Source organism: Falco punctatus (genome assembly GCF_963210335.1).
Source record: "Falco punctatus genome assembly, chromosome: 11".
Taxonomy (NCBI): Eukaryota; Metazoa; Chordata; class Aves; order Falconiformes; family Falconidae; genus Falco; species Falco punctatus.
Window position 1 is genome coordinate 18,724,737 of NC_137591.1, and position 21,213 is coordinate 18,745,949.

General features: G+C 40.6%; 1 protein-coding gene across 1 annotated transcript in view; it reads right to left on the reverse strand.

Moving 5' to 3' along the window:
- Positions 1-21,213, reverse strand: part of HFM1 (helicase for meiosis 1) — a 94,527-nt gene that overhangs the window by 21,205 nt on the left and 52,109 nt on the right. Inside the window, 6 exon segments of the mRNA XM_080407708.1 lie at positions 372-454; positions 2,659-2,878; positions 5,586-18,560; positions 18,955-19,054; positions 19,333-19,475; positions 19,792-19,952. Coding sequence (XP_080263834.1) covers positions 18,399-18,560; positions 18,955-19,054; positions 19,333-19,475; positions 19,792-19,952 — 566 coding nt within the window. The 3' untranslated portion in view covers positions 372-454; positions 2,659-2,878; positions 5,586-18,398.

Here is a 21,213-nt window from a genome sequence, read left to right on the forward strand (position 1 = left end):
GCTCAGCCTTTCACTATGTGACGGTATTTCAGGCACACATCCATTTCTGCCACTGAGCACAATGGTGGGTTGAAACAGACTGTACAGAGAGCCCGAAGGAAGAAAGGGCTTCCCTTACCTGCCCACAGGCTGGGGAAAGACTGGTTTTGTGACTGGCCTGAGATTTTGTTAATTTGGTTTTTTGCTTTGCTTACATGGCAAACTGCCCTTTCCCTAGGGTTGCACAGGTCCTTTCAAGTCCTGCAACTTTGAATTTGTGTTCCTTGTATTCTCAAACTGAAGTGGCAAACAAGAGATCCAGAGATCACACTGCGTCTGTTAAAGAACTAAACAAAGCTAAAAGTTCCAAAACAAAGAATACTGATACACACCAGTCTGTAACCTGTCTTGGGAATGCAGTGTTTTCTTTCACAAGCAGTCCCATATAGCTTCTTTTTAATGATCTGCAGAGAGACTGAGAAATTCACCAGTGGTATTAAATTAGAAGCTGAAAACAACAGAGAGAGCAGGTATGTTGTACAAATGGGCAAAGATATGAAAAACATGGGAAGGAGAAAGGAAATGCAACACTAGTTTTTGGGAAAAACAGGTGAGTGCTGCAGTCTGGGGAACAGGAGGACACATGTATACGTGGTATCAGGTGCAGACTGACCAGGGGAGATCAAAACTGTGCCAAGGCGAACAGGTCGGCAGTAGTGGGGGAGACACTGACTAATGTCTTTTCTCTCTAATATTCAAGATTCCTGAAGATGCAGGATGCTGGGTACCCATTGTGATGAAGTCCTCATGGGCAGTGCTGTGCTTATAAAATAACACTAATACAGTTCCAGCAGCCTTTTGTTGGAACAAATAGCAAATGGAAGTATTAATGAATCACATAATTACTTTTTAGCCTTTGACAGTTCCCAAACAATCATATAGCCAGAAAATACATGCTGATCAACCTCTCTTCCTTGTGTGGGCAACTGCATACGCAAAGCAGATGTCCAAGTGAACCTGACACTATCCTATCAACTTTTGTTTCCATCTGGGAAGTACTTTAAATAACATTCAAAGTAGGCTTAGCATCAGTTAATACTCTGTTTGATTACTGCATTCCTAAGATAATGGATTTCAAAATTGTATTTTCCAGTTGAAGATTAAAGAGCTACTTCTAGGCTTCCTACCTCCTTTAATAAAATAAGATTTAATCTGGTCTCAAAAGTTGAACATTAATATAGAGGAGATTTGCTGTCATCTTAGTAAGTGTTAGCAGCAATCATTTAGCATTCCCACTACTTTTCCACCCAAACTTCACCTACACATGTTGGGAAGCAAACTGGATTTCTCATACCCACACACCACCTTCATCTTACAGATACTCAGGGATACCTACCACTGCTGGACCCCAGCTTTTCTGTTTCACAGAATGAAAGCAAGCTTGTGCCTCAGGGCAGAAAGAGGGCAGCTTTTCACACCTGTGATGCACAGGTACCCCCCTGACTTTCTGAGCAGCCTGCTTCCCCTCCAGGGAGCCTGCTGCAGACATGGGAGATTCCTGCTGGCTCACTGCACGGCCAATGTGCAAATAGCATCTAGCCACATTTGATGCTGTGGTATATACTTGGCACTGGAAAACAACACACATTCCTTCAGAGTGCAAGTCAAGAAGGGAATCTTGTCAGATCATGCACATCAGCAAGCAGTGGAAGTCCATTTAGCTAGCCCTGCATTTCTTGTAAACACCTCATCACCTTCATACTGCAGGCACAGAGCCCCAGCACTTGCCTGACTACTGCTTAGAGCCCCAGAAACAGCGGTGGAGGGAAGAAGGAAGAGACAAGACACATCTCTCAGCGAGGTGCAGAGCTGGGCTCTTGATCTCACCTTGCAGAGCCAAGAACAGGTTATCTCCTGGCCCTGCTGCTGAAGAAAACAGAAGAAAAATCCCGCAGGCTGATGGGAATCTGGAGCAAAACTATGCCCCATGGATTTTGTCTGAGATACAGCATTGCCTAAATCAGGCCTAATTGCCACACAATACAGGATGGAGAATCACTTAATTTCCACAGAATCTGTCCCAAAGGCTGAGCATTCTTAGCCAGTTCATAATCTTGCGCACTGAGTCATATTGAATCAGTAGCAGGACTCCGGCTAGGTTTGCCACTCTATGAATGTGCACTGCATTGGGAGGAAGGAAGAGTTGCAATCTGACCCTAAAAGCCAGGGTGTGCATTTCCTCCCCCTGCTTTCCCCTGGCTTTATACCAAAAGCAGAGCAGCAACCAGGTGACTTATCTGCTCTCAGCACCTCCTATTTTTCTGAGTTTCCTATCAAGGCACAGAGAAGCCATGGTGCTGAAGAACATTATCTCACTTTGCACCAGATTTTCCACCTCCCTCTGTGACTTACCATGCCCCCAAATCCTTGCCATTTGAGTAATGTGGAAAGCAGAAGACAACTCAAAATCTGCACTTTTGCCTAGAATATGTAGCAACTGTCTATTTAAGAAATTAAAATTCATGAGCTATGTTCCTCAACTACAATTTGTTCTGCCCCGAAGTATCACTACAGGGTCACTTAGAAGACAAGAAAAGCTGAGGTCAAGTCTCATAATAGAGAAATATAGCAGAGTACCATGTGGGGAGCAGAAGCAGACTGGGGGCTGACAGTACTTGCCTCTACAGAGTCGCCGGCCTGCAGGACAGGGATAGAGGAGCCCACGGACAGGAGAGCTTCAAGACATTAAATACCTGGTGGCTGAAAGCTGGTGCAGCTGCAGCAACCAAGGGTTTGTCTTCATCTGCTGAGCAGGGCTGTGGGCTCCTTCCCGGTGGAGGCGGACGTGGGTGGGTCACGTGCAGCTGTGTCCCTGGAGTCCAGCTTCCTGCAGTGTGCTCTGCAGAGGGCAGCAGCTCAGTCAGCACAGGAACTGAAGCCAGTGAAAAAGACCCGCCTGTCTCACAACGCGTCTTATTCTGCCTTTGCCTGTTGGTTTCTGGGTAGAACGAAGTCCTAGAAATGAGTGTCTCGAACCTGGCACCACAAAACAGAGCTTCCAAATACCTGGAGGCTTAAAAAAAATGTACTACAATGTGTGTAACAAAGTTGGGAATTGAACTTACGGCAGGAATTAAGGGTTTGACTGTGTGTAAAGATGTCCCATCAAAAGCCAACATATGAATAAAATCAGCAACAGAGCAAGGCCTGAGCACCTACAGAATGGAAAATGCACTCAAATGAAGCGAACAGCTGAAACAAAAAGAACCATTAGAGTCAAATCCCCTTTCACCTCCTAGCAGTGTGTAAACACCCAAAGGCCAAACAGGCAGAACTGTTGGTTCTGTGGCAAGTTTTCTCTGACAAAAAACACGCATCTTAGTCCAGATCTTTGGCCAAGCTGCACACTGCTACATGTTCTGCAGTTCTACTTAACTGAGGTGCGGGACAAACGCAAGACTAATTCTTCAGTCAGGACTCATCTACTGTGGCACATAAAATGAATTAAGAACACACTCACTAGGTCAGTGGGTCCTGTGAACTGCAAGTGTTACAAGGGTTACTAACAAAATAAATTGCAGGGTATACTGAGTTTCACTTACAGCTTGTATACTGAAAGTAAAGATCCTAACCCAGGAGTGAATTCTGCTCAATGAAACTCAAAGTTTAAGTAAATGCAAATAGCCTACACTGAAAATGTGAAAAATAAACAACATATCATTTAATTTAATTTGAGCGCCCAAGCAAGTCATTCGCAAGTCTGTTTAATGTTCAGGAAGAAAAAGCCTTAGTTCAGTCTCTACAAATGGTTTTAGTTACTTCTGTGACTTTCCATCTCTTGAGGATAATCTACTCCTAATAAGGACAATTGCTTAGATTTATTACCCCACTGTGGTCTTGTTAAACATCTAACAAAAGTCCTATTTAAATGAAAAGGACAATAGAATCTTTAAAGTCAGTGCAGAGTTTAATTAAAACCTGAAACAGAATCCATGCCTTTATGCATTAAAAAAAAAGCAAAAAACAGATTTCAAAGCTGTTAAACTACATGTAATTGGCATAAACTCTCCATTGAGCCAAAGTTAAAAAAAAAAACAGGCTATCATATGGAAATTGGAGTCTATTAATAAATAGCAAACCTGATACATGTGCATAGCACCATATTTTGCATGCATTTTTTAATTTGCCTAATTTGCTAGGCGTATCTTAGAGCAAACATGAGACATGCTAGCTGTTAAGTTGAACAAATCCAAAAGGGACAAAAAAAAGACTGATTGAAATCAATGCATTAACATGCACCAGCATTTAAAAGCATTTCATAACGTTCCCAAAGAGAGCATGTAAACTGCAGCAGTCTCAATGCAAAACTACTGTAGTCCGTGCTCCCATGTAGTCATTACTCATACATGGGAGTATACAGTTCCTACAGCCATTTTTCATGCATGGACAGCTGAAAACCAAAAATCACTGACATAACTGCGCAAGGGGGACCTCCCTTTTGTAAGTTAACATCTTATGAATTCTGAAAGGGAATGTGAAGATAGACACCAGTCCACATGCTGACCCAGCTCTCCTGTAGGGAAGGGTCTGTGTGCAGCCTCCCCCCCACAACCGCAGGGGCACCCAAGCCTTCCCCAGGCTGAGTCACCACGGGCCACCCGCCCCCAGCTGCAGAGCCAAACCCAGCAAGGTCAGGACAGGACAGAGCAGAGCAAAGCAGTCTCACCACTGCTCCCTTCCCCCCACCGGCATGCAACTGGGGCTGCACACGTAGAGATGGGAGGTCAGCCCAAGAGCTTCTTTGGGCATGCAGTTTCCTTTTCAGGAGATAATAAATTCTGAGACCCCCCCAAAAAAGTCACATAACCTATTTCTGCATTAAAGAAAAGGCACTTTTCCTTTTTGCCTTTTCCACACGATAAAGGACGATCAGCTGGCTGGGTGCAGGCAGGCACACAGATGGGCTCTGCGCAGGGAGGAAACACACACAAAGACGGCTCTGTGCAGCAGCACCGACTAGTGCAGCAGCTGGGAAGAAGGTGACAAAATGGTGGCCCTCGCCTCCTGGCTGGCTCGGCTTGCACCCGATCGGTAAGAATGACAAAGCAAAAAAGTCATCAGGGAACTCCAGCTCCGAGGTGGGTCGCACAACTCCCTCGTCTGGAAAAACTCGAGAGGATGGTGTGTTAAACCTTCCCTCTGCAGCACATCTGTCCCTTACTTAATAATTTTGTTGAAACACATTTCAAGCCCACAGTAAGTGGCCATTTTGTTACTTAGGCTTTCCCCCCCATTTAAAATTACAGCTCTCGCCAGTGCTACGGCAAAGTTGGTGCCTTCGCTTTTAAATTACATTTTCATACCAGTGTTCTGTATTGGCAGACACCTCTTTTACATCCACAAAAACCTGTCTAAGGCCGGCTGCGCGCCCAGCCAGCGGGTCCCTCAGAGGCCTGGGGAGGCGGCGGCCCGGGGTCGCTGCGGCCTAGCCGCCGTGGCACCCCTTCCCCCGCGCGCTCTGCCCCTCATCATGAGGCGCCTCGAGAGGGCTTTGGACACACACAGTGCAATACGCCATGGTTCGGTTTTTGCAGTACCTCACTCACCTTGCACTCGGTGCTACTTAACACCAAGCTGGAGCGCACGGCAAGACGCGAGCGCCATCGCCTAATTTAACCCCAGGCCGGGACTGACAGGCCGCCCCCGCCGGGCCGAGGCCCCGCTGGCAGGCGGCGGGCAAGATGGCTGCCGCCGCGCCCCGCCCGCCGCGCGCCAGGCCGGGCCCGCCCGTCTCCATGGCGACGGCCGCGCGAAGGGGGGGCAGCAAAGGGGGCGCCGCGCCAACGCCCCACCGCAGCCGAGCGGGCAGCGCCAGGCCCGGGCGCCGCCGGACCCTGAGCGGGGGAGGCCGCGCCCGCCCCCCCGCTCCGGGCGGCGACTACCGAACCCCGAGACGTGGCCCAGCGGCCGCCGAGGGCCCGGCAGCGCCTGGGGACACCGGCGCGCGGGCTGGCTCTGCTCCGCGCCGCGGCTCTGCGGGGCGGGCGGGCGGTCCCCGAGGTGCCCCGGGGCGGCGGCTGCGAGCGCCACGGCGAGGGTGAAGCGGCCCGTGCGGGGCCGTGTGGGAGACGCGCTGAAGCACCGAGTGTGCGGTGCATCCTGGGGGCTGTGTTCCTCAGTGACCTTTTTTTAAAGAAATATGTTGTGAAATCTCTTGCCAGAGTCAGCGGGAAGGCACAGCTGTTCCCAGATGCCAGCCAGCGCTCGGATTATATCGGATATATATCACCCATTCTGCTTGTTCCGCATTCCCCCATGTATTTACGTAGTAACTGGCAATGCGAGCACAGCGCTGCTCTTGTCCCAGCTCTTGCACCAGAGCTACAAAACCCCACGCAGCTCCCAGGCAGTGTGGAGAGCTGTGGAGCTGGGATGGAATCCTGGAGCATCCCAAGCACTCCCAACCTCCTCTAAAGCTAACAAGCAGAACTAGGCCTTGGAGAGTTAAGCTACAGACAAAAAATACAACTGAAAATACGCCAATAGCCACCAATAACATCTGTTTTCTTAATGTTATGTAGTTCACTTGTTGTATATGTGAAACAAAGGCTATTAACCAATTTAAGGATGAGTGAAATACAACCACGGAAGATGGCATTTTAGTCTGCTTTGCACACATGCAACTTTTCCTAGCAATAACAGCATTACCAAGTGATAGGAGACAAGCTTCTCAAAGGTGGCAGGGGGCTGAGGGGGGGGTGGGGGGCTGGAGATTACGCATTTGTTTTAACTGATTTCGCACCACAAGCCTACAGAAATCTGGCTGGCACAGGGCAGGAGTGGAGCTCAGCAGCACCAACAAGCTTTTCTGCCAGAACATGCTTAACACAGAATTACTCTGTGAGTATTTCACTACTGGTTAGGTTCCCGTGTCTTCACAACCACGTTCCAGCCATACTAATGTCCAAAAACATCTGGCCAGTCAGCACGACCTTGTCTTGCAGTAGAAAATGTGGCATCTGCATAAAGTTTGTCCATAGGAGAGACAGGGCGAAATACAGGCAATGAAGGTGAGCAATGTCCCTAACTCAACATGCCTACATTGCTCCAGAAGTCTCAGTGCTTCATATAGACAACAGATGGCTCCTAAAGGTGGGCCACTGAAGAAGGCACTTTGTCCAGTATTTTTTCCTCCTGTGTTTTTTTAGTTACAAGTTGAACTGAATTAAAAATCTTAAGCCAGATGCCCCATTAAAAGTTACGCGAGGGACTTGTTCATAAAAACACATCTATGAGAGGCTTTCTTGTATTCTTACCCTGCTGGAGGAATGGCTTGTTGTCCTTGTCCCAGGGCAAGCCGCTCTGAGGAGGCTGACGCTGGACATGTGGCTGCTCTGTGTGCCTTCCCTGATCCAGAGCCTGGGGACTCTCCTCCCAAGCCTGCATCACAGTGTTTCCATGTCTAACACCAGCTCTGCCTATGGCTGCAGTCACAGTTTTTTCAGCGAACACTTGCACAGCTACAGCACCTGACACTGTGACAGCCTAGCGCTTCCCAAAGGTATAAAGGGTATGAAGGAATACAGATAAATACTTACTTACTTCTGTGCATCATCCCACCCCAGGAAAGGAAACAATTGCTCACAGGGCTTCAAGTAAGCAAAAGGTGTGGCCTGCAATGGACAGGTAAATGTTTCCACCTGAAACCTTGCAATTGGATGACACATTTTATGATCAGTCTCACAGTGACAAACAGCCCAAAGAACATAGAGCTACTTTGGAAAGCCTTAATGCCTATTAAATCCAGTCAGTAGCAGAAGTCAGAGTTACTTGTAAACTCTTCCGGTCCTCAGATCTGCTCTTCCAGAAGAAAAGCACTTTAAGAACACGACAGACACTTCTGTGCACACTCCAGCGGAGCTCGGTACAGCTCGTGCACCTGAGCGAGCAGGAGTTCATACAGGTGAGTGGACAGGGTTGTCCCACATCGGTTACAACTTACCCACTTGCAGTACCAGCACCTAATTATCTCTGTAAAGCTAAAATCAACCAACCAAATAAAACCAGAAAAAGACCAGGCTTAAGAATAATTAGCTCTTTTTGATCCCATCCGCAGGGACCCTGCATTAGCAGCTGTTTTTAGGTAGAAGCTTTTCCTTCTGAGAAGTACACCTGCAGAATCCAGATTTCTAAAAGCAGGTGTTATTAGAATAGCAGGACGTAATTATTCTTTACTCATAAGAAGTCTGATCTGTTGGAGAGCTAGATTAAATAAAAAAGCTTGAAAATTATTCTCATTGTGTCACTGCAGAGTGTATCTTTTTTTCCAGTCTTACTTCCAATCTGAAAATTTCCAAATGGTTCACAGAGCACCACAGGCACCACTCAGCCTGCTCTAGGGAACTCTCATTTCTCCTGTCACTTCTAAAGCTTGTCTCTATCCTGCAAGCAAAATCCCAGCTCCTCAATGTTGCCTACAAGATCTTGGCTCGCTGTATTTCCTTTCTCTACCCAACGTGAGGGTGCCGATGTCCCCACGCCTGAGCACTGCTCAGTGCCTCTCGGAGGAGGAGACAGCTGCCTCTTCCCCCAGTCACCCAGAATGCAGGAGGAAAACAGGTGCCCTCCCTACAGCCTTCTTCATGCCCTGCAAAAGTCCCAGCAACAGAATATGACAGGCAGTACTTCTGCAGTGAACTAAATGTTCAGCACAGACAGAAGCAGGGAAAATCCAAGACAGTGGTTACCATGAGGAACAGCTGAAGAGGGACTTGGGTTTTTCTTTGAGACAATCTTGTTCATTTACACAGACTAGAAAAAGTCACGTTTTCTTGAGCATAGTCGATTTTAAAAAGCAGGAGGTATTTTCTTTGCTCAAAATTCAAAGGGATGTGCACCTACACTAAACGTAAACACACTTTTAGCATTTTATTAGGCAAGCTTCTACTGTCTAGTAGACTACTATGACTAGTCCATCTTACTGTCACCTTTCCCCTGTTACTCACTAGTGCTGCATGCGCATATACATGCAGGCACACCCATCTATTAAAATAAAATGCAACAAAGCCTCTACCCAACTTTGGATCTGCTTAAACTGACAGTGAAGCCACACGGTACGCTCGGAAGTCCGTGTAAATACTCTCAAGAAAATACACTTAAATACCCAACTAGAAAAAACATTACAGCAGGTCCTGTAAGAGCGCTCAGACAGGAACTTAAACTAATACCTCATTTCTTGTCAGGTTACCATTGGTTTTGTGCTACATTTAAATACTGAAGAGTGCTGGAAGGAAAAATGTTTATGTTGTTACTCTTCTAGTGTTTTCAGTCATTCTCCAGCAAAACTTCTGCAGAGCTAGGCTCTGGTGATAGAATGCATAAAAATGACGGCCAGATGGTGGCACAGTAAACGCCCTTCTTTTGAAGGGCTGTGCTTGTCTATTAGAAATACTTCTTGTTCCGTATGCATATCACAGAGGATTAGACACATACACTCCTCACACAGAACAACCACCTCCCAAAACACATGTCAGCAGAGTATTTACTACCAAATCCAGAAGGAGTTTGTGATTCTAACATTGTCCCCATTAATGAGAAAAATGTCACTATACAAAAGCTCTTTTTTTTCCCCCTCCTTCTTATCAAATCCTTCAAACATCTGATAACTAGCTTTTATAGATTGGAGAGTCAGATAGAATTCTGAATCTATTATTTTACTAAAACCCCAGGGGTCAACTTATCACCTGAAAACCATTTTACATGGACAATTTGACTTTCATGTGGAGTGTCAGAACATACCCTAGATGGAAATCTAAAATAAATTATATGGAATACTGCCTTCTTTGTGCTGAAATTTATCGGTCCCACACTACAATAATTTTGAAAATTGTATCCCTTAAGCTGCAGAGCTGGGGTATTATTAACTGCTTGAACTGAAAAAGCAGTTCTGATTGGCTGCTATGAAGTCTATGGACAGAGACTAATTTCTATTGAACCACATGCTTATCCGAAGCCATTTTCCACCATTGCAAGCTGCAAACTTTATTTTCTTCCAGAACACACTGCCCATTTTATTACCATCATCCTCAGTATGCACTGTCACTTTGGTAAATCTGTTCCAGAAGCTAAGAATGCGTCTAAGCTTCTGCTAATATGGTTGCCTGAGACAATCGCACCCGAGAGGAAGAGCGGGAGGGAGATCCACTTGTACCTCTTATCTTCCTAATACCGGCTCTTTTCCTCGCTGAGCAAGCCTCCAGTCTCTGCAATGCACATCTGTGGTGTATCACAAGATAAGTACATCTGTTTCTTGGCCCACACTTACTTAATAACTTCTACCGCCATACTTTTGAATTAAAATTATTCGATAATATGTTCAGTGCTCCTTTTACATCTATTGAATGCTTTGGTGAATGCTTCCTTTAAATCTATCTATTTTAAATCTATGTATTTTCAGAAACCACCCAACTGACCTCAGAGCTTAAAATCTTTATAATTCATGAGATACTGAAAATATTAATGATCCAGCTGCTGGGTGACTATTCTTTGAGTAGAAATTCCCAGCTGGCAGAAAAAAACTCCTCTAGGCATAACATGTATGACACAAGAATGGAGCCCTGAGATAAAAGAAGTTTATTTCCTGCACCCAGTAACCTAACAAGTCTGGACAAGTTAAAACATTACACCACAACCAAAAAAAAAAAAAAAAAAAAAAAAAGTAATTCAGAACCCTAGTAATAAACTCTAATACCTCATTTTCATTCAGTTAAATTAATAGCCTTTATAAACTGAAAGAAATTGCTAAAAAGTTTTGACCTGCACGTCTAAGTTTCTAGACAGCACTACTTTCACTTTTTCTTTACTAAACAGTATCAAGCCACTCCAAGAGGCATTCAGACTCGTGACAACTCACTGCCGCCAATCAATCTCTCTGAGTGGACAACCTATGGCTTCTGGCAACGGCATTCAGGTCAGTAAGGCCTTTGCCAAGCAAGGATTTGAAAACCAAGGCTTGGCAGGTCTTTTCCGAACCCCTTACTGCCTGACTTTCCAACATCTTTTATGTTGGGCTATATCTAGGCAGCAGCAGAAGCCTGTCAGTAAACAAACACTCCATTGCAAACTCACTGTCACGGCCTTTCAGGGTGGGAAGTGGCTAGTCCACACTGGAACCCTGTGTTTGCTTTCTCTCATGCTAGCTGACTTCTCAGTGGTATTCCTCAGGGATCCAGGGTTGCTCTGCCAGCTTGCCTGGGAGCGGTAGGGGTCTGTTCTGCAGAGCCTGGCTTTGCTGATGCCTAACCTCTGTATCAGTATTGGTGCCGAAGCCATGCCGAGTAGCCTAACATCCAAATTCTGCAATTATATTACTATATTGAGGACAGTTCATTATCAAAATCATCTAGAGTTATACTTTTACTGAAATAAATATATTTTAGAGAATTTGTGCAGTGAGCTGGAACATCTGGGATAAAATGGCATATATAGCTTTAGCTTTGAAATGCTTGCTTTTTTTGTTTTGGCTAAGCAGTGGTGGCCTATGTCAGGCAGAAATTTTAGAAGCACAGACTTATCTTTAATAGAAGACACTACCTGAGGAAACTATTTGGGACAGAAAAAGTAATATTGTTGTGTCTGCTTTAACTATATCCTAACATTTATTAAAGTGACTAGAGCAAATTAGCAGGACTTCTTCTGTCTTACCCAAACAATAGGAATTCCCTTGCATTGTTAATTAACAGGACTGAAGATAAGGAAAAGTGCCAAGTTAAAAGTGCCAAGTTTGGCGTTGTCCACTTGTATCAATAAATATTCTGAGCACTTTTAAGTGTGTAAACTGTTGAGATAAATGTTTTGGAATCTATTTCTACAAATGACAGCTTAATTAGTTCAAAAGAAGAAATTCACAATTTCATAGTAGGCACAACTGATAGAGACTGAATCTAGCTGAAAGTGGGATCAGGTATCAACATGCAGCAGCTTAAAAAAAAGTTACATAAGCTGACCTTAATATGTGTGACTATCAGGTTTTCACTGTAGAAACATATATTTTTCAATATCTCTTTCTGAGCAGAAATCATGTCATTTATATGCAAATCAGACTATATTCTGCAGCTGTTTCTTTTGTGCTGAAGCCATGGGAATTATTTGCACTTAATAAAGCCTCATAAATAGGTTTTGCCTCTAAATGGGTGGGGGAGCAGCAAATATATCATAGCCATTTACAGTTACAAGCATCTTTTTGTTTTGAAAGTTATATGCATCCCTTAATAGGAAGTTTCACAGTTACAAAAGAAACATTGTTTTATTTATATAAACAAAATACCCTTACAGTCTTCAAAATAAAATGTTTTGCTTTTTTCCCTATGCTCACCTATCTAAAACATAGAAATTGCCATGTAGCATCTATCAAAAGGACAGTCTGTATTGTCACTACATGCCAGCTGTACATAGTATATGTTAAATACAGGAAGAAATTCCTTGTTATTGTATCTATGCACTTTCATTATATTTGAAAGAGCATACATCTTTATATAAAGTATGTCCACCCAGTATAACCTACTGCGTTTCTGCAAAATGTGTAACATTTTCACACACCAGCAATCAGATGTGCCCCTCAAGTCCTGGCACATGGAAACAATCCATTTAAAAACCACAGGAGGACAGACCCAGGAACATTCAAAGTGCATCCCACAAGACCAGAATGAAAATGTAGTGTTTTAGCGTGGTAGACAGCATACTAAAGCTAATTGGGCAACAACTCTCCCTAACTGGTATAAACTGTCTGGATGGGGACCTCTTGTTAAGAACAGGACACGTAGTGCAGGACTGCAAGTTAACAGTAGCACAGCTTTTCCAGTCACTCCACCACCACAGGCAAAAGCAACAGTGGTCAGCACCACGTAACGATAACGACAGAAGGGCCCCTACCGCTTAGGAGGATGCACTCCTTACCCCAGCCCACTCCATCTGAAATACCAGTTGAGAGCACACAGAGACCAAGAGTTACTAACACTGGGAGAAAAGCGAGGGCTTGGACAGATACAGTTTTGTCTCATACATGTTTAAAGAACAAATAAAGAAACATGGTTCACCTGGGGTGGCTCTTACTTCAGCTGAACAGTGGCAGCCAAAAAACCACTGCCCTTTTTCCATCTGATTTTCTTCAGTCAAGCTGAACTTGATCACTGTAAACTATCAGCACACTGTATGTGGCTCAGTTTATTGTCATGTAAGGCTTCAGTAAACTCAATGCAGTGTTAGTCCTCTGCAGGAAGTAAATTTTACCTCAGTAGTACCTTCTTTTCTATTTCCTTATTAAGCAAGGGAGCTAGAAACCCCCCCGAGGCATTAATGGATCTCATTTCATGGATATCATTTAAAGATTCTGTCAGTAAAACACCTGACATGATACTGCTTTCTTGCATCTATACAGAAAGCAGAAGGAGTGACAAAGATGTAATGCAAGATATCCTTTTGTTTAGAAGAGATGCCACAGATTCTGTTGTGACAATGGCTTAGAGACCTATCATTTGTGGTCTACAAAATAACTGGGTTTAACTGTTTTGCAGGTGCATTTTGGTTCCATACGGTGACTTCTGTTCACTCATTATTATACTGACTGCCTTTAAAAGCACTAACTTTTTTACCTCGCATAACTATTCTGTGAAGGTGTATCAAAGTAAAAATACACCCCAATAACAAGGGTCTGACTTGTTGCAACTGCCATTATTATTTTAACAGTTACTCATTAAAGTCTTCAAATACATGAAAAAAGTCTACATAATTAAAATTATGACAAATGCTGCATACAACTAAAATTATGTAATTTAAAATATTATGTAATTTTAAATTTTACAATAAATATACATTTACAGTATTCTATATGCTATAAATGTACCTTATACACAAACATGTCTGGCAACATGTTTAAACACTATACTTATTTTCCTGATAACAATTTTTGAAGATCATGGTTTTTGAGTGTGTATTGCATTTTCTTCAGGCACAGATACGGTTGACCTCAGTTTATATTTTGAAACCAATATATGTGATAGGACAAGGAAGCATATAAGGAAGTTGAAGATAAATTAAAAGCAGGTATGAGCATGTATTTTATTATGGAGAATCAGGCAAGTAAGATAGTAAAATCTGACTTCTTGTCACATTGAATTTTCTTTCACTACTCCATTATGGGAAACAGTATTTTTATAATGTAAATTTTATAGAATCATCCCCAGACTAAACTCTGTGGCATTCTGCTGTATCCCCAAAGAATTACTTACACAATCCCACTGATTCAAACTGAAGCCACTCATTTAATGTTACAACTCTATGCAGAATTAAAACCAAGGATCCTTTCAGACTTTTAACAATGTTTTTATGTATTTTAGTCTGTATTTTATCTATTGGTAGTAGCTTAGTGAAATTGTCTGTTGTTATCCTGTTGAATTTAATTAATCTATTTTCTCTGGGCAGCACCTGAAAGGAAGCTGCATGCAGTAACATTAGGAGAGCACAGCCATCTTTTGCTGTGCAGAAATAAGACTGTTCAACTTAGGAAAGCTGGATCCTTACATGGATAAAAGAACTCGGGTGTCTCATGTGCACAAGAAAGGCAATATTCAGCGAGCCTGGCTGTGAAGTTACAGTACACCAGCCTCTCCATAATAACTGCATGTGGTCACTTTAATCATAGGCAATTTGGTGAGTTCCATCAAAGAGCAATTCAGCCCCCTTACCTTCTGAATCATCTGACAGTGTCTGCCTATTTCTAGTGACTACACAGGGAGTCCAAGTAAACTAGGTTTAATCACTTAAGGTGATTCAGTTAAACAACTAAAATTACAGCTCTTCATAGCTATGTCTATACTTACCTCTTGGGGCATGGCCAGGGATTTTGGTCCTCTGGTCATTCACATAAACCATCCCTGTAGAAACATCACCGTTCCTTCCTGTGAGCCATCTGATGTCCACAGAAATCAGAAGATGGTGATGGGCAGGATGTAAGTTCTACATTCTTAAATCTTACCATGACACGGAACTGGGGCGTGACTAGGATGTACATGACTGGGGCTGCCAGGCTAAACATAGCGGTAGTATACTAATTCTAATTACCTCAGTTTTGAAGCTTAACTCAAAAGAAATAATTCAGATTTTACTAGGTTTTTCTAATTCTGCAGTCAATTTGCTCTTTCTGCCTGTATTCTTTTTGAAGTATAGTCACTGTGTATCTGCAATTAATTATTGCCATGGAGACCTACTATGGTTATCACCTTTGATCCTTCAATTATTATGATTTGAAAAATGGAACAATAACAAATGTCACCACACAAGAAGTCATTCCTTCTCCCAAGACAGAGAACGCTTCAGCATGTAAGTACTTCCAAACTGGTTTTCTGAAAGTGATTTAGACTTTAAAAAGTCATAGAGCTAATATGAATAATGAAGCAAAACAACAATGCCAAATTAAGTGCTTATCTCTAGAAAAATGTTTTTATACCAGAGGTTCAGTATTACTACAAAGGCATTGCAGTACTGAAGGATTTATATTCTGAAATCTGTGAAATGCTGTCAGCAGCAACAGCACAATTTTGTAATTTTCCAAGGATGATACAGGATGCCTATTTCTTGTGAAAAACACAGAAAACCATCTTATAAACCATCTGCAAAGTATTCTTAATAGTCTAGAAAGTACTGAAATGCATTTGTTATCATGTGTTGTGACTATGGATCAAATTGGAAATTAAGCCTTTTAAAAATCAAAAGGAAAAAATCTGAATATGGCATCAGAAAATTAATCAGCCTGAATCTTGCAGAAACCAAGTATATAACTACTGAACTCCTACACAGGGGAAAACTGAGAGAAAAATAAAATAAAATAGCTACCTGCAAGGATAATTATCTATAGCAATCTAAACATAAACCTACTCCTATAAACTAACCAAAACCAAGTGGTTATATTTAGACTATACAAAAAAAAAATGAAACAAAAAAGGCAATAATGTAAATTACTTTCTAGACATCATATAAACTACCAAAACATTTCAGAGAAAAATGGAAACACACCTTCAGTGGCGAAATAGGACCAAATTATATCCTCCAAAGATACTTAGTACAGAAAAATATATATAAGCTTACCTTATTAATTTCTATGAGGACCTAAACACAGTCAACTTCCACTATGGTCACTACCTCACAGTTCAGAACCTTTAGAAGGAGCTTCATGCAGACTAGCAGGAAAAAGTGCAGCACCTGCCATTAAAGCATTCCCGGTTTGCAGGCAAGGCCTGAGCAACCAGCAGATGAGCGAGGTTTTGGAAAGGTGTAGTTGTACAATCATGAGATTATACAAATTATATAAATTATATAATCAAAAAATTATATTAATTGTCTCCTTCCTCCCCTGTTTTCCACATTTGAAGCTCAGCTTTGTGATGCTGCGTAAAAGCTTTTGTCAAACTTGAAGAAACTGAAGAACAGCTCAAGTAGTTGTTGCAAGCTAAAACCCCAGGGCAAGGCAGGATAAAAAGGCAATTAAAGAATTCTATGTAAATACGAACTATAAATTCGAAAAAAATATTGTGTATTTCAAGCAGTAGGGAGAGAGTCAGGTGCTTAAACATCAGCATCAAGTACCAATTTGGGTGCCCTAGAGCACCTGGAACATCTCCATGTGGGAGACCAATGCTCTTCTGGCATGGTAGAGGGAGCCAAGGGAAAATTCTCTGGGGCACCTAAACTGACACTGACACTCTTGCGTCTCACCCTGACACAGAACTGGAAGGTGACTAGGATGTACATGACTAGAACTGCTTGGCTAAATAACAGTATAGTATTCTGAGTTACCTCAGTTTGGAAGTTTAAAAAAAATTCAGACAAAAAGCTATCTGACGTACTACTATCAGATGCAGTGAAATATTTGAGGTACAGCAAAATGAGCTATAAGTTTGGGCCTGCTAGAATTTGCACAGTCAAAAAAATATTGAGTGTTGAGTATTGAGGCTGCTTGTGCTAGGCCATTCTTTCGTATGGAGAAAGAGTTAACCAGAAAGTCAAAAGTGTATGGAAACACTGGAGTCAAGTAAAATGTTATTAGCTGAGAAAAATACAACCAGGTGGTGCAGCAAAACATGGTTGCATTTTGTTGCACCACAGTATTGCAAGAACAGACCACTAAGGTTCCATGTGTAATTTTAACACTTTAATTCCACACATTTTGAATAATTATCAGTAAAAACTAACATTCCCTTGGATTTTAGGCAACATTATGTATTTTTCAAAACACTGAACTTGCAAGGTCTACTGTTCAAACACTAGAGCTACAAGAAGATACCCAAATACAATGCTTGGTTGCCTAAATCTGTACTAGGATGCAAAAATGTCCATTTTATGACCTTGGGTGTCAAAGTGAACAGCCAAACACAAGTTTAGAATATTGTTTATAGACATTTTACACCTGGTTTATTGAGAGTCTGGAAACACATTTACTTGAAGGAAGTTGCCCTTTTTCATTAATGAGTTGATAGCACTGTCAAAAGGAATATAGTCTAGGATAACTTACCATTCTATGACTTCTACTTGTAAATTTTATTATTTTACTGAATCAGTGCTATGAAAAAAACAGCATTAGAAAACTGAAAGACAAAACCAAAAAGCATTAAGAAATTCTGTGGAAAGAGTCTTTCATTCATTTAAAGAATACTTGTGGAACAGGGCATGTAATAAATAGCTTACTTTCCCTTATGTGATTTTTACTTTATTTATAAAAACACCTTAAATTTGAGATCTATTCTCCTTTGACACACTCCAATATTTTTCTTTGTAATCCTGAAAACAGCAAGGTCAACAACTAAATATTTAAGTACTTTTCAAAATAAGATAACATATCTAGAATTCTATAAAATAGTCATAAATTTTGTTATTATCTACTCTATGTACAAGCCAGCTACAGGTAAATAAGTGTACAACAGAAATTAAATTCTCTTAACTGGATTTGAAAGCTTCACTCTTTAAAGATGACTGTAACTCTTTCCCCGCCCCCAGCACTTACAATGAATTTTGTTTATATGTTTTACAGAAGGTCATCAAATATTCCAAGAAAGGGCTCGACATCATTGATTTCATCATCAATAAGATATCTACTGAAGATTAAACAAATTAAAAAATTAAATTAGGTATAATACATCAAAACCTATGAGATCAGGAACACTGTACAAAGTATAGTCAAGAGACACCATGACAAGCAAAATAATTTTAAAGTGTTTTCCTTTCTAAGAAAAGTTAATTGATATGATTTTTGTGAAAATTGGTCTTCTAAAATTAATATTATAAATTAACACATCACTTAAAGATCTGTGTTCCATAAAGGACTAAGCACTAAAACACTGAGGCAACAAGAAAACATACATAACTTTTTATTACCTGGGATCCAATTCTTTTTCCTGTTGTTCTGTAAAAAAAAAAAAATCCTCTTTCCTAGTGGATTTAGAAGAATCTGAGATTAATTTTGAGATTGAAGAACACTGTACATTTTTCAGCTCTTGAGAAGGATTTGAATGCTTTTTTTCTTGAAAAGTGAACTGCAATGTAAATGTTAAAAAGCTTATATGATTAACTAACAAAAAGGAACTGTCAGATTGTTGTAGTATGCAATACAGATATTTATATTGATATTATGATATTTGACAAGGATTAATCACATAATAAATATAATTATATACTGGATGACTTGCAGAATCACAATCAGATTTAGTAAATAGTTTTGAAGTCATGCTATATAAAGTAAATTCAAGTCCTAGTTCTTCATATCATGAATATCACACTGAACACAGGATACATGTGTGTTTGGATGACACAGAAAGGTTCAGAAATGCAGTATGTCCAAACTGATTCATAAGTCAGATATAGTAAATATATTTACACATGCAATACTCTAACTATAGGAAAACCTCTTATAAAAATATTTTTACTCACCATATTTCTACTCTGTACAGATAAATTCACTTCTGATGTGCTACTAACCACAGAAACAACAGAGTTCTGAATATTGGTTTCATCTTGTAATATGCATGAACTGAAAATATCAAGTTGAATAATTTAAGTATTTTTAAAGATGTGCACAGTGATTTATTTTCCATTTCAGGATTTTCTGTTTATTTCCCGCCACATTTAAATAAAAAAACTCCAACAACCAAACAACAAAACATTCAACAATTCATACCTTTTAAAAGTTGAAATTTCACTCACTTTTATGAGTGAATAACCTTCTATACATTTAATTATACAGATGCATGTGAAATACAGACAGTATTTTTAACTGAACAAAATTGTAATAAATTATATAATGCTTACTCTTTTGAAATGTCATTTGTGGCTTTGCTTCCCGTATACTGCCAAAGTGGTTCACACTTATCTGGAATTTGAAGGCAGGTATTTCCATGTTCATATAAGAATGAAATTTTTAAAAACTGAGTCACAAAACAGCTGAAACCCCTTGTAAATATTTTACATTATATGATAAATAATAGTTTGAAAGTTATTCAAATATCTTTAACACATGAAATATTTCTTCTGTGGGTTTTGGACTAATGTAAACATAAGCAGAGATAAGAAGTCAGATAACATAACAAATATGCAGTTGTAGGCCATCAAAAAATTCTTAAGTATGACTTTCTCAACTCTCCCTTCCATATTAGATTTGCCTCAATATAACTGACATCCAAGGTAGAATAATAAATCTGGGGGTCAAGTCAATTAACCAAAAAATTTCAGGTAGTTCTATTCATTGCATACTGTAATGAATTATTCTCAAAGAATAGCCTGTAAAATAATTTGTACATAGGAAACAAAGAATTCTGTTAAAATAACCTTACCTAATTCTCTACCGGCAAAATTGCTAGCAAATACTAATTTATCATCATCAATATCATCCCAAACATCATCTCTCAGTTCAAAGTCCACATGCAAACCATCTGAAAAACAACATCTGCTTTCATGAGTATCCATCAAGTTATGCATTAAAGATTTTTAAGCTTTTTATTTTTTTTTATGCCATTGTTTCTTGCTTCTTCTCACTCACAAACACTGAATGTTTCCAAGAGAAAGCTGCAACACATTTGTAATAGACAAGCACAACAAAACCTTTTCTCTTTTATAACCAATTGTTCAATCTATTGAAAAGAGGATTGTCACATATGCACTTTTTCCTCAGCGTTATTTTGAGAAAAGGTAGTCTCAATGTAGATTCTAGAAAAACAGGCCTTATAAAAATCACTGCAACGTCATTCTTTGCCTTTGTCAGAAGCATTGTTTGATCCAAATTTAATACTTCTGGTTCAGTCCTTTCTTCTCTCCAGTCTTCCAAAACACTCTGAATGCTGTCTTCTTCCTGTACATCTAATGCCTAAGAACTAATCATGACAAACACATTTTTAAGCATTGTTGTTAGAATTCTTAATTAAAATGTGATAGTTAATGTTTTTAAATACTTTTTTTCTGGTGCAAAGACTGCTTTCCTGTTTCCTCTCTTACTCTCTTTCCCATTTGTTTGTTCTATTGTGTTTTTTCATCATCAATACAATTTTCTCTGCTATTTTTTTCCTATCTGCCTTCTGCCATACTATCCTCCAGCATCAGACAGTGCTGTAATCTTCATTCTGTTTTCATGGCTCTAATACGCCTAAGAAACCCCGATCCAGGTTTCCCTTTCAACAGAGGGGGAGGAGGACAGGCTCAAATCAAAAATCCTGTTCCACAGACACTGGCAACATCAGGAAGGTACTGCTACTGTAATTTTGGATGTGCACAGTCAGCATGGCACATTATGTCACAGACATACAGATTTAAAATAAATTATAGGTTTAGGTGACTACGATTTCACAGTATATTCTTAAGTACCTACTTTTTTTTTTTATGGAATGGCAAGATACCATATTACAGATGCAGTTAATGCTATAAAAATCATATAAACTGATGCCTTCATTAGAACTATATTTGGTGCATTTTTTTAAATGCAGCCAGCCCAATCAATATGTCCTGGGTTACCTTTTCTGCTACTGTTCAATGGAGATGTTTTTTAATTAGCAATATCTGCTATGTCCTCTTGATCCTGTATGATTTGCCTCAAGACATGCTTGAGCACAGACTACAGCTATACTGGTACACTGGAACATCTATCTGTCTTCCCATGACTTTACTCTTTTAACACAATCATATCACACACTAACTGCCTGC